Genomic DNA, 13683 nt, shown 5'->3' with positions numbered 1-13683 from the left:
CTTCCAGCCACCCCACCTTCGCAGGACAATAGGTTCAGGGTCCTAACTGCAAACTTTAAACGTGTAAACCAGAAGCAGTTTTACCGCAGCTGTAACTGCAAATCTTCCCCTCATCCCGAACCTAGCGCATCCAGCAATACTTCTGCCCTGAAAACATCACCAAGCTCTTGGTAAATACAAATCAGACCCATCACGAGATTTTTTTTTCTCTCCCAAGTACCTGGAGGATCCATTTCAATATAAAATATCAGTTCTGTCGAATAGGGCATCATCACCTCCCTCCAGTCTGCGTCATCGCGGTCCATACTCCACACTGTATTGTACATCGCGCTGTCAGGGGCAGGTCGTCAGGAGATATATAGAAGGCATATATTTTTTATCTGGTATTTAAAAATCTAAAAATACATATCTGCAAAAGTTCCACACGGAAATGTACTTCGGGGTTTTCAACGGCCAGCACTAGTCCAGCCAAACTACCAGAACAGGGTCCTCCCCTTCTCTCCTATAGAACCCAACAAAATGCCCCCGAACTTTCAAGCTATGGGCTTTTCTCCTCAGAGGGTTACACAGAGGCTTTGGGGACGGAAGGCAGAGGTGTTAAAAACCGGCTTCCCAAAAATCCTTTCTACACAGTCGCTCTCCGGAGAGAAAAGCTCTCACCGCCTCCAAATCTTTCCGCGGAAGCCACTTTTGTGTCCTTCGAGGGGAGAATGAAGAGGAAAAAAAGAACACGTTGGGAGAAAGCCGGGAAAGTGACAAAGGAAGGCAAAAAAAGGGGGCTGGAAATTGCGTTCAAGTTTCGGGGTCCCACTGGTCTGCAGAGAGCGAATCCCCCAGGGGCCGAGACTCGGGCTCCTCTCCGGTCTGGCTCGGAACCTAAGCTGCCCCAGCCTCGGGAATGGGGCCGGCCAGAAAAGTCCAGTCAGCTCGGCTTGTCTGGGCGCTCCCGCCGGGGTATAAGAAGCAACCCGCCTGCACCGACTGCCCTCACGCTTTCCCCCGACTCCAGCCACTAGAGTTTTATTTAACGGCGCGGAGGGGACACCCTCCCGCCCCACGCTGCCCACCCGCTGAGGCGCCACCCAACGGCGCCGGGAGGGGGAAAAGCAGGCATCACTACCGCCCCTTCCACGCTGTCCCGCCTCGAAGTACCGCGATTCTGTCAGGTGCCTGAGAACACGTTCAAAAACCTGCCCTCCATCTCGACTTTCACGTCTCCCCACCGCTCTCTAGGCTTCGGCTCCCCAATCAGCCATCCGCGTTCTCCCCCAGCCTCAATCAGAATGGTACGGCCCGGGCGCTGGCCGCACTCCAGGAGTCAGTGCCGGGAGCACGCGAGCCAGGCGGGGAGGGAGCGGGGCGAGGGAAGAGAGGCAAGGTGGGTGGTGATTGGCTGAGGCCGGTTGCCGGAGCCTGGAGCCTGCGTCTTTTGTCTGCCTTGCTCCTGCGAAGGAGCGGGAGACGGCTGCGCGCCCCAAGCGGGCCAATCAGGAGAGAGCCGGCGCCGGCCGGTAAGGCGGCGATTGGTCAGAGCCCAGTTACTAAGCGGGACAAAGGCAGAAGGGGAAAAGAAAAGAACAGAAAAAAAAGAAAGAAAGAAAGGAAGAAAACGCAAACGGCGGTTACTGAGAGGCTGGGCGAGCGCTCGGGGCCTCAAGCTGCCTGGAGACAGGCGGGGCTCCCGCTGAGGCTCGGTCCGCTCGCACTAGTGAAGAGAGGAGCCAGGGAGGACCTGCTGGCGTGAGACGCCTCTGCCCGGAGACTGGCCGCGGGGAAGGGGGTCGGACAGAGAAGGGGCGCGTACTGTCAGTTGGCGGGGTGCGCGCTCTTCTGGTCTTCAGGAGGTCTGCGGGCAGACACCTTCCCTACAGACCCCTTCACCTTGCTGGGACAGCCCTCCCCGAACCCTTGACAAGTTGTCAAAGCAATGGTCCCCAAACCCCACTTGCAGGAACCTTACCGCTCTGAGAGGATGTGCCCCTGGCTCCTGCAACCTTCCTGGCTGCTACCTGAGCCCACTCCCTGCTTCTCCCCTTAAGCAGTTGGGCATTTCTGAGGGAGGCATTTCGCAGTTCCTCTGTGCTTGCCACCCAAGGACTTTTGAACCCAGAGGCAACTCCCCATGCCTAAAATAGTGAGAGGTGTCAGCAAGCCCTCCAGCTGGAGTGCTCAAACAAACAAACAAAAAAAAAAATTAAAAAAAAGTATTGGAATTACAGTGCATGTGTAATTTCTAAGATAAATCACAGGTGTTGGGATCTCTCACCAATGGGGCTCTATTCTGTTTCCCTGAGAGACCCCCTTCCTCACGTACTCATTCCCACCCCCAAAGCTTAAATCTGGGAGATTGGCTTCACTATGAAAATGCTGAATATTTCCATGCATTTCAGAAACAGCTAATTAACTTGCTGGGGAACACTGAATAGCTAAAAGTAGATTTGTGTCTCCTGAATATTGTGCCTGGAATTGCCATCCTGTATACCCTACAATACAGTCTGAGGAGGCCAAAAACTGCTCCATTTCCTCTTTATACAGACATAACAAAGCCCATTGTGTTTGAGTTGACAACCTGATTTAAGCCCTAGCAAAACCTCCTACCCTGAGCATGTCTGCTATATTGATTGGCCTGTGGAAGAGTTGCCACGTTTCACCCTCTACCTCCTAAGGTGGTTCTGCCTTCCTTAAAAGTACCCTGAGTTGAGACAGTTACTGAGGGCAGACAGTCAAAATGTATATGGATTGGGTATAGAGTAACTTGTTAAAAAGGGCCAGAAAATATGGATGGACATGGTTGAGCTAAGAAAACACACCAGGATTGTTATATGCTTTCTTATTATTTCTGAAATCCAAATATGATTTCAACTTTGGGGCAGGACTAATTAATTATAATTTCCTGAACCATTCCTTACAGGTAGAAGATGCTGGAAGATCAATTCTAATTTGTGGCTGCCTTCCCAGCAGTCTTTACTTCAGTATATGTGGGAGCCAGAAGTGCTCAAGTTTGATAACTCAAAAGACAGAACAATCTGTCAAGGGTGGGTTAGTTTATTTTTGTTCACAGGTGTTCATATGCATTCCCAAACAAAATGAGGGTGAAGAGAGAGGAAGTGTAGAAAAGATAATGGCTTTCAGATTTCCACAGCACCTTTTGCTTGGACCACTTTTTAGCATTTAGTGGTGGGGTTTCAGTTTCTAATACACAGAGCAATCACCCAGGCTTTTCCCATAGCTAAAGCTTTCAGTGATGGAGTGAAGTCGAAGCACAATATATAATCAAGTGGTCAAGGCTGACACATGTAGTAAAGCTGTGATTCAGTCTTGCCACCCAAAATTGTATGACCCAACTCTCCAATTTAAATAGACCTGTGAATAGATCTCCAGAGAATAAGTGATGCAAGAGGCAATGACGAATCAAGGGGAAGCAAACTTTCTTAGTTCTTGAGCTTAAACTAGTGCCCTGCCATGGGGAAAGCACCTGTCAGATGATTCTGGTCTTTCAGTTGAGAAATAGAAGTGAGGTTGTGATTGCTTGTCACCAAACTGCCCCAGGCTCTTTGGCAAAGGTAAAAAATGTTAGCTCGGGTGTCCTGGACCGCTTCCAAGTTGGAGAATTATATTTGGCCTGGGTGTGGATTAAATTCAGCTCTAAGCACTCAAACTCCTGGGTCACAACCTGCTACTTTGGGAGCTGCTTGTTTTCCTTTGCCCTCTCCCTTAAAGTAGTCTTAGGTAAAACATGAAATCTGCCTTCATTTATGTGTCTATGAAATAGATTTATGCAAGCTGCTTAGTTTATAGTGAAACACTTAGAATGAAAAAATATGCCACTTAAGTATTTAGAATTAATAGTACTTTTCTGTAACTCCAAATGTCTAGGATGCCCTTCACTTTTCACCCTGGTATGGTTTTCTTCTGCAACTGTTCAAATATGCTTCATTTCTTCCTCTTTATTTCAGAGATGGATGAAGTATTTCTTCTGTGCTCTGAATATAGGGTATGATCTCAGAGTTCTCTGTGCCAGCAGAATCAGCCTGGAACTCAGCCAAAAGTTCTTCATGATTAAAGGTGCCATCTGAGCACACAATATTTTTTTAAAAGCCTTGCAAAATGGGGCCGGGCACGGTGGCTCACGCCTGTAATCCCAGCAGTTTGGGAGGCTGAGGTGGGCAGATCATGAGGTCAGGAGTTCGAGACCAGCCTGGCCAACATGGTGAAACTCTGTCTTTAGTAAAAATACAAAAATTAGCTGGGCGTGTTGGCAGGCGCTTGTAATCCCAGCTACTCGGGAAGCTGAGGAAGGAGAATCGTTTGAACACGGGAGGCAGAGGTTGCAGTGAGCCGAGATCGCGCCATTGCACTCCAACCTGGGCGACAGGGCAAGACTCAGTCTCAACAACAAAGAAAAAAGCCTTGCAAAATGGAAACGTACCTTTTTTTTTTTTTTTTTTTTTAAGGTCACTAGCATTAGCACCAGAACTGACTTTAGCCTTTGGGTAGGGATTCTACTGGCCTCAATACCTTCTTTTTCTTCTCTCACCATCTTCCTTTGACCACTTGTCTTGTGATAAGACCCAGTCCATGCAATTAAAGAAACTCGCTTAACAAATGTGACTCCCAGAAAGCTCTACAAATTATCAGTTGCAGATTTTAGGGCCTCCCCAGACACAACAGATTTACAAGACACATGACTTGTAAGTAGAAGATATATCAAGTTTTGATGGAAAAGTTTGCCTCTACAATGTACAAAGAACAATGTTAGTGGATCTTCTGGAAAGACATCTCACCTGGAAATTGATAGTCATCTCTTGAGACAGCTGTGTCTAAAATCGTGATTTTCCATTTTTTCCAAATGTTATTTGTCGTATTTGGCATTTGCAATTTTTTACCTCTCCTCATCTTTCTTAGCACTTGAATACCCATGATAGAGTTAATCATTTAACCCAAGGCACTGAGAAATTATGACATTATATGAATGAGTAGACTTCATTAAAGTGGCATTCCCCTAGATGCTGCTAAATTCCAGGGCTTTGGGGACAATGTTTGAGGCCTCACTTATACACCTCAGCATGTGATGTAGATCTGCTCTGTCTCACTCTTCCCACTTTGGGTCCTCCTTTAGGTTTAGGGGTCACAAAAAAAGCAAATCTCTCTAGCTTGACATCCTCCTCACTTTTGATGTCTGCCCTTCTAGTAACACAGGGCCAACTGGATGATATGTATGCCATTGCTGCAAACTTCCCCTCCAACAAGGCAACAGATTTCAGCTCAGTTCTCACCAGGGGAGAGAGCACAAATTAGATCCAAATGGCAGGAACAATAGTCCAGGCTGTTTCAGGAGGACAGGGCACAAACAGGGCAGGCAGCTGGTGAAGCTCTGTTACCTCATTTAATCTCCATAACCCTGGGGTGGAAGGCTGTATTTTTATTCTCATTTTACAGATGAGGAAATTGAGACCCAGAGCAATGAGGGGATTTGTTCAAAGTCATGCAGCCACTAGTAGCAGAGCCAGGATTAGAGCCCCATGTCCTGACTACCAGTTCATTGCCTTTCCCACTGCACCACACAGCCTTCCTCTCCCATTCATTCACTTAGCAAATGTTTGTTGATGCTTCCAAACACTGAGGATACAAAAGTGAGTAAGACTGAGTCCCTACATTGAGTCTAGAATTCATAGAGGAGGGACCAACAAAGGAATAAATAAAGGCACGATAAGCGCTATAATCAAGAATTTGATAAAGTGTTGGGGGAGCCCCAAAGACAGTGATGATCTCTAACCACGTGCAGGTGAGTAGAAGCTTCCTGGAAGAGGTAACATTTGGCTGCCCCAAACTTGCATGCACCTGCTTTAAATGCGTGGTCCTTCAAGTTTTTGCAATTCACATGATTAACTCTAAGCCTGAAAAAGCTTTGTTGAAAGCTGTTTCCACTAAAAAGTGGCAAACTCCTACTTCTCTGCATCTGATCTTACACATTGTGCTCACACAGCCCCCTGTGCTGGCCTCTGCGCAGCCCTTGGCACACCATGTTCAAAGTGTTTGCTTCCAGGTCTCTCTCTCCTATCACTCTTTAGAGTTCCTCATGTTGGACAACAGTGGTTCCTCATGGTCCTTTAACCATCAATGCCCAGTCCAAGGCCTGGCACACAGTGGGTAGCCAATGAATATTCCTCAAGCGAATAAGCAAAAGTGCAAGTAAACTCTCCAAGAAGGTCCTGGGGAGTCTAAGTTCAAAATATCCTAGTAATCCTTTCTGTAGGTCTTCAGCTGACTTCCATTTATTTAAAAGGACAAAAAGAAAACCAAAAACTTGTACAGTTTCTTGGCTACAGGAACCAAGAGGGGCAGACAATGACCTTTCCCTCCCGCTGGCTTCCCCTAGGGTCTTCACCACAGACATTGAGTTCCGCTGCCCTTTTATTTTATCAGCTGTGAATTATTTGCAAAATTCCAAACAGTTTGTAGGAAATTCAGGAAAATGCATCAGCTAGAAGAGAAACTGGTTTCATTTTCCAGCTCAGCTTTTTTCTGAAATATAACACCATATAGGGCTTTAAAGCATGCTCACTTCCTGTGGTCATTATTTCAATACTTTTGAGCAACTTGTAGTTTATGCCTTCTTTCTGGAATGTCCAATAATTGCCCTGTAATTCCACAGGTCTCAAATCTAAAAATTATTTTTACATTTCATTGTTAGAGGACAGTATCAATCCAGTTCCCGTATTGGACAATTTTGGTTTAAAAAGATAAAAAGACCAGGCATGGTGGCTCACGCTCATAATCCTAACACTTTGGGAGGCTGAGGCAGGAGGATCGCTTGAGCTCAGGCGTTCAAGACCAGCCTGAACAACAGCTGGAGATCCCCATCTCTACAAAAAAATTTAAAAATCAGCTAGGTATGGTGGTGTGTTCCTGTAGTCCCAGCTACTTGGGAGGCTGAGGCCAGAGGATCGCTTTAGCCCGGGAAGTCAAGGCTGCAATGAGCCAAGATTGCGCCACTGCTCCCAGCCTGGGCACAGAGCGAGACCTTGTCTCAAAAACAAAGTCCTGCAGCCTCCCCAAACACTGCTGCAGGGGCATCATTCTTGAAATCTGGGAAAATGGTGTGACTTCTAGGGTTTAAAGATCACCACTTGGGTAAGAAAGTACAGACATGGAATGTAGAAGGCACGAACATGATCGTTTGTGTCCTCAGCTTTGAGCATTTGATTGAAAATGATACAATTACAGTGATTTTCTTCCAGGGGTAGAGGCTACCTTCCACTCTGCTCATCTTACACTTCTTGGAAAGGAGACATTCAGTGAAGATCACTACTATTCTCCAAACTTCATTTGGGACCTTATTTCTCCCCTTTTGATGTCAATGTGTGAAATTCTTAATTATGTCATGAGATATATGTTCAAAAACAATATATTTTCAAATAAACAAAAAATATAATTGGTCATCACATATACCAAATATGCAATATGATAATTGTGCCTAAAGTAGATTAATTAGATGTTAATGGTAAACAGGAAGAACAGCTCAAAATGACAAGGTCTTTCAGTTTAATTCAACTGAGTCCGCCCCATGGGTCAGATCTTTTGCTGAGTACTCAGTAAGACACTATTTCTGCCTTTATGAACCCGCCATCTACTAAGGGAGACTTATGAGAACAGTTTTGCTGACCCATGTGCTTCTTTTTTTTTTTTTTTTTTTGAGACAGAGTCTCACTCCTGCTGCCCAGGCTGGAGTGCAATGGCGTGATCTGGGCTCACTGGAACCTCTGCCTCCCTGGTTCAAGCAATTCTCCTGCCTCAGCCTCTTGAGAAGCTAGGATTACAGGTGCCCACCACCACCCCCGGCTGATTTTTTCTATTTTTAGTAGAGACGGGGTTTCACCATGTTGGCCAGGCTGGTCTTGAACTCCTGACCTCAGGGGATTCACCCACCTCGGCCTACCAAATTGCTGGGATTACAGGCATATGCCACTGTGTCCAGGCTTACCCATGTGCTTCTAAACTGACTAACTCTCCCTGAGACTGTAAGATCAGGACAAGAGAGTATCTATCCTCCTCGTCTTTCCTCTTCAACAGCCTTACACTCTTTCTCAGCTTCTTCCTGGCATCCTCAACTGCTGAGTATTAACCTCACAGTCCTCAGTGATTCGGTTCTTGCAGCATTGACTTCTGACTTTGTTCCCTAAATACAATTCACACATACCACTTGGATCATATCTTCTTTTCCAAGACGATGGAGGAATCTAGCTCAGTATCCTACCCTGACACAGGGGCATGTGGTTAGTGTTTCTGCTGAGTTTCCCAGGACCCTGCAAACAAGAACCAGAAAAATCTGTCATACCTATGAACTACTTCCCATCTGAAATTTTTTTGAGGGGTGAGAGGAACGGTGTCTCACTCTGTCACCCAAGCTGGAATGCACTGGTGTGATCATGGCCCACTGCAGCCCTGACCTCCTGGGTTCAAGCAATCCTCCTGCCTCAGAATCCCGAGTAGCTGGGACCACAGGTGCACACCACCCTACCTGGCTAATTTTTTGCTTCTATTTTTTGTAGAGACAGGGTCTCCCTATGTTGCCCAGGCTGGTCTGAAACTCCTGGCCTCAAGCTATCCTCCTGCCTCAGCCTCCCATGTGTTGGGATTACAAGCATGAGCCACCACACCCTGTCCCCTCTCTGAAATCTTAACTCTAATAGACTCTCTTTGACCTACCCCAACCCCCGCCATTTTTTTTTTCCTGGCCAAGCACAGACATGGGGAAAAAATTACCACTAATACTACTTTAATGAGCTGAATAGTGATACCGAAAAAAGATATCTCCAACTCCTAAGCTCTGGAAGCTCTGAATGTGACCTTATTTGGAAGAGAGTCTTTGCAGATATAATTAAATTAAAGATCTTGAGATAAGATCATCCTAGATTTAAGGTGGATCCTAGATCTAATGATCAGTGTATCCTTAAAAACAGAGGGAGATTGGAGACATAGACATAAATGAGAAGGCAATGTGAAGACAGTAATAGAGATTGGAGTGATATGTCTATAAGGCAAGGAACACTAAGAATTGCTTGCAGCCACCAGAAACTAAGAGAAGAACATGGAGTGGATTCTCCTTCAGAACCTCAGAAGAAACCACCCTGTCAACACCTTGTTTTGGACTTCTGGCCTCCAAAATTGTGAGAGAATAAACTTGTTTGTTTGTTTTGAGAGAGTCTTGCTCTGTCACTCAGGCTGGAATGCAGTGGCATGTTCACAGCTTACTGGAGCCTTGAACTCCCAGGCTCAAGCAGTCCTCCCACCTCAGCCTCCTGAATAACTGGAACCACAGGTGTGCACGACCACACCTGGCTAATTTTTTCTTTTTTTGTAGAGATGAGGTCTCACTGCTTCCCAGGCTGGTCTTGAACTCCTGTGCTCAAGGGGTGGTCCCACCTTGGCCTCCCAAAGTGCCAGGATTACAGGCATGAGCCACTGCACCTGAAAGATTTCTGTTGTTTTAAGCTACCCAGTTTGGGGTAATTCATTATGGCAGCCCTAGGAAATGATACAACCACTATAATCTAATTTTTTTCAAACATATTTTATTTTATTTTATTTATTTTTGAGACAGAGTCTCACTCTGTCGCCCAAGCTGGAGTACAGTGGCATGATCTCAGCTCACTGCAACCTTCCGCCTCCCGGGTTCAAACAATTCTCTGCCTCAGTCTCCCGAGTAGCTGGAGCCCAGCTAATTTTGTATTTTAGTAAAGACTGGTTTTCACCATCTTGGCCAGGCTGGTCTTGAACTCCTGACCTCAGGTGATCTGCCTGCTTTGGCCTCCCAAAGTGCTGGTATTACAGGCGTGAGCCACCATGCCCAGCCTTCAGGCACATTTTAAAATCAAGATGTAGAGATGATATAATTTTAGAATAAAAGATCATCTTTCCCAATAAATGACTGTAAGTCACATTAAATATAGTGCTCAGACCTATGAAACTTCGTCATAGACTAGCTCTAGTCCTAGAAACCAGAAACCTAATCCCAATGTGAATCTTTTTAACCATTTTCTCCCAGTGTCATCAACTGTCTCTCTCCTGTCTTTCCAAAAGAGTCAGCCAGCCAAAGCCAAATCCCAGACCAAAAGAACAGTCTACTTTTGCTCTTATGCCCAGGCAGTTGGGCTTCGGTAAAGAAAAACCAAGTTTACCAACTTAACTCTGGGCTGGTCTCTGGTCATAATTGAGATTCCTTTGGCTCATCCTGTATCTGCTTATTCTGATATTCCAAACCTTCACTACTCACCTCAAGTGATTACCTTCCACTGTCAGATAAGTAAATGTGACCTCGCCTTTTACTTAACAGACACCAACAGGCATAATACTCCCTTTCTTTCATTCATCCCTTCAAAAGCCTATAAAGCTGTACCCATTCTTGCTTCCTTACCTTCCATTCTGAAGAAGCATGTCTTTCCTGGAGTTGAAAGCTAATCACTAGATAAGACCTCTGGATGGCACCCTCTTCAGCCTCCTAAAACCAGTCCTAGCTCCTCTCCTGTCTATCCAAATGCCTACTGGATGCCACACAAATGCTTCAAAATCATCATATCTGAGCTAGTTCCTTTTCTAGTTAGGTGACAGGACCAGATGAAAATATAGGCCAGACAGGAAGAAAGCATGTACAAAGCCCCAGAGAAGAGCACATGGCTCTTTGAGGACATTGAAAGTAGTTGCAGGCTGGCCTAATGTTAAAGGAGGTAAAGGATGATGAGGATGAAGCTACAGTGTAAGCATGAAGAGGCTTGTAAGTCAAGATAGGAATGTGTACTTTATGCTCAAGCAATGGGGGGAGTTTAAGAGTTTTAAGCCGAGGAGTGTTGTGATCAGATTTGCATTTGAGAATCATCAGATTGCAAAATGGATTGAAGGGGCAAACTTTGAAGACTTGGAAAACATTGTTGCAACAACGTGGGCAAATGATCAAGAGTCCTGTGTGGATTTGCGTAGATGCGAGAGATGCTTAGGAGGTAGACAAGGCACACTTGATGAGTGGTTAGGTAACCAGCATGTCCCCACCCTAAAGAACAGGCCACTCAATAATGAAATTACAGCCTGTCTTGTGGAGAATCTCTCCCTTCATTGGTAGTATTTTTCTCCTTTGCTTCTGCATGTGATTTATTCATTTCCAGGACCTCACTGGGTAGATCAGCTAGTTCTAAGAGCACTGCTAATAGGTTAAGGCCTAAGGGTGTGAGTGGATCAATGACCCAACCTGGTCAGTCAGTTGCTCCATTGTAGTACATACCTTTTTTGTGTTTTTTTTTAATTGATACACAATACTTTACATATTTATGGGGTTCATGTGATTTTTTTTTTACATATATAAAATGTGAGATGATCAAGTCAGGGTATTTGGTGTATCCGTCACGTTGAGTGTTTTCTTGGTTTTGTTTGTTTGTTTGTTTGTTTGTTTACTTTTGAGACAGAGTCTCACTGTGTCACCCAGGCTGGAGTGCAGTGGTGTAATCACAGCTCACTGCAGCCTCGACCTGGACCTCATAAGCTCAAGTGATCCCCCTACCTCTGCCCTCCCCACCACCAACCCCACCCTTCAGTGCCAGTAGCTGGGACTATAGGCATATGCCACCATGCCCAGCTAACTAAGAAAAAAATTTTTTTTGGTAGAGACAGGGTCTCACTATGTTGCCCAGGCCAGTAACAAATTCCTGGACTTAAGCAATCCTCCCGCTTCGGCCTCCCAAAGTTCTGAGATTATGGATGTGAGCTGCTGTGCCTGACCACCTTGAGTATTTATCATTTTTATGTGTTGGGAACATTTCAAGTCTTCTAGCTACTTTGAAATACATAATACTTGTATCTCTACTCTGCTATTGAACATTAGAACTTGTAGTTTCTATCTCACTGTTAACCAACTTCTCTTCATCCCCTCTTCCCACCCACACTCCCTTTCCCAGTCTCTGCTATCTATCATTGTAGTGGATACTTTTTAGTACCTCTGGCCAGTTCACCATGATGTCCCACTTCTCAGTTTGTACATGACTGTGTCCCTGGCCATAGTTGATAGGGCTTAGGCTGAATTGACTAGAGTTTCTTTCACAAATATTTGGAAATAGTACCCAAAACAAGATCTAGGCTCCTCAGGGGTTTGGACCTATAACATGAAATCAATCTCTGGAGCTATTATGGCCATGTTCACCCTGAAGGCTGAGTTGCAAAGGAAGCTAGTCTTCAGAAAGCCAAGAAAGGATGAAATAAATGCTCTGAAAGGAGCAGGGGTGACGAATGGAAAGAATACGAGCAGTAATCAATTTCCTGAGTATAGAGCTTCTTAAGGCCCAGCTTGGTTCCTATACTAAGGTCAGGCCTACGCCTAACATTTGCAGGACCCAGAACAAGAATATAAATGGAGGGCCATATACCATATGTCAAAATACTTGAAAGTTACAAATCAGGTCAACCACTAAATAAAAAATACTCAATCCTCGGCCGGGTGTGGTGGCTCATGCCTGTAATCCCAGCACTTTGGGAGGCCAAGGTGGGCGGATCATAAGGTCAAGAGATTGAGACCATTCTGGCCAACGTGGTGAAACTCCATCTCTACTAAGAATACAAAAATTAGCTGGGCATGGTGGCATGCACCTGTAGTCCCAGCTACTTGGGAGGCTGAGGCAGGAGAATCAGTTGAACCTGGGAGGTGGAGATTGCAGTGAGCTGAGATTGTGCCACTGCACTCCAGCCTGGCAACAGACAGAGACTCTGTCTCCAAAAAAAAAACCTCAATTCTCCTATCTTACCAAATATATCTTCATGCAAACTCAGAAGACTAGGTTGAAGCTGGGCGCCGTGGCTCACGCCTGTAATCCCAGCACTTTGGGAGGCCGAGGAGGGTGGATCACTGAGGTCAGGAGTTTGAGACCAGCCTGACCAACATGGAGAAACCCCATCTCTACTAAAAATACAAAATTAGCCGGGTGTGGTGGTGCATGCCTGTAATACCAGCTACTTAGGAGGCTGAGGCAGGAGAATCGCTTGAACCCAGAAGGCGGAGGTTGCAGTGAGCCGAGATCGCGCCACTGCACTCCAGCCTGGGCAACAAAAACGAAACTCTATCTCAAAAAAAAAAAGAAGAAGAAGAAGAAGTCTGGGTTGAAATTTAGAATTCACAGATCCTTAGAGTTCTGACAAAACGTTGGGGAGATGGGAGGGAGAGAACTGACCCCTTTCTCTTCCTACCCTTGGCTCTATCTTGCACTGTGAGACTGTCAAGGGAGTCTTTGTATACATGTCCAAGCTCCTTCCATCCATCCCTGTCTTAGTCCATTTTGTGTTGCTATAACAGAATACCTGAGGATGGATAATTTTTTTTTTTTTTCCTGAGTCGGAGTCTCGCTCTGTCGCCCAGGCTGGAGTGCAGTGGTGTGATCTCGGCTCACTGCTAGCTCCGCCTCCCGGGTCCATGCTATTCTCCTGCCTCAGCCTCCGGAGTAGCTGGGACTACAGGTGCCCACCACCACGCCAGGCTAATTTTTTTTGTATTTTTAGTAGAGACGGGGTTTCACCGTGTTAGCCAGGATGGTTTCGATCTCCTGACCTCGTGATCCACCCTCCCCGGCCTCCCAAAGTGCTGGGATTATAGGCGTGAGCCACTGCGCCCAGCCAAGGCTAGATAATTTAAAATATATATATATATAT

The 13683-nt window shown here is 45.8% G+C and overlaps 1 protein-coding gene across 7 annotated transcripts in view; it reads right to left on the bottom strand.

The window, feature by feature from the left end:
• Window positions 1-13683, bottom strand: part of PIK3R3 (phosphoinositide-3-kinase regulatory subunit 3) — a 150566-nt gene that overhangs the window by 104200 nt on the left and 32683 nt on the right. The window contains exons 1-2 of one of the 7 annotated variants that reach the window (XM_017881750.1): window positions 1961-2129; window positions 221-330 (exon numbers count right to left, since the gene is read on the bottom strand). The exons of 2 other annotated variants lie outside the window; for them this stretch is intronic. In XM_017881750.1, the coding sequence (XP_017737239.1) occupies window positions 221-326 (106 nt within the window). In that variant the 5' untranslated portion in view covers window positions 327-330; window positions 1961-2129. Of the gene's footprint in view, window positions 1-220; window positions 1078-1152; window positions 1423-1960; window positions 2130-8200; window positions 8307-13683 lie in introns of those variants that run through there. 4 more of the 7 variants (XM_017881749.1, XM_017881751.1, XM_017881754.1 and 1 more) reach the window with 4 other exon arrangements.

This window comes from Rhinopithecus bieti, unplaced genomic scaffold (genome assembly GCF_001698545.2).
Source record: "Rhinopithecus bieti isolate Rb0 unplaced genomic scaffold, ASM169854v2 scaffold_12155, whole genome shotgun sequence".
NCBI lineage: Eukaryota > Metazoa > Chordata > Mammalia > Primates > Cercopithecidae > Rhinopithecus > Rhinopithecus bieti.
This window is presented reverse-complemented; position numbering and strand designations above follow the sequence as displayed.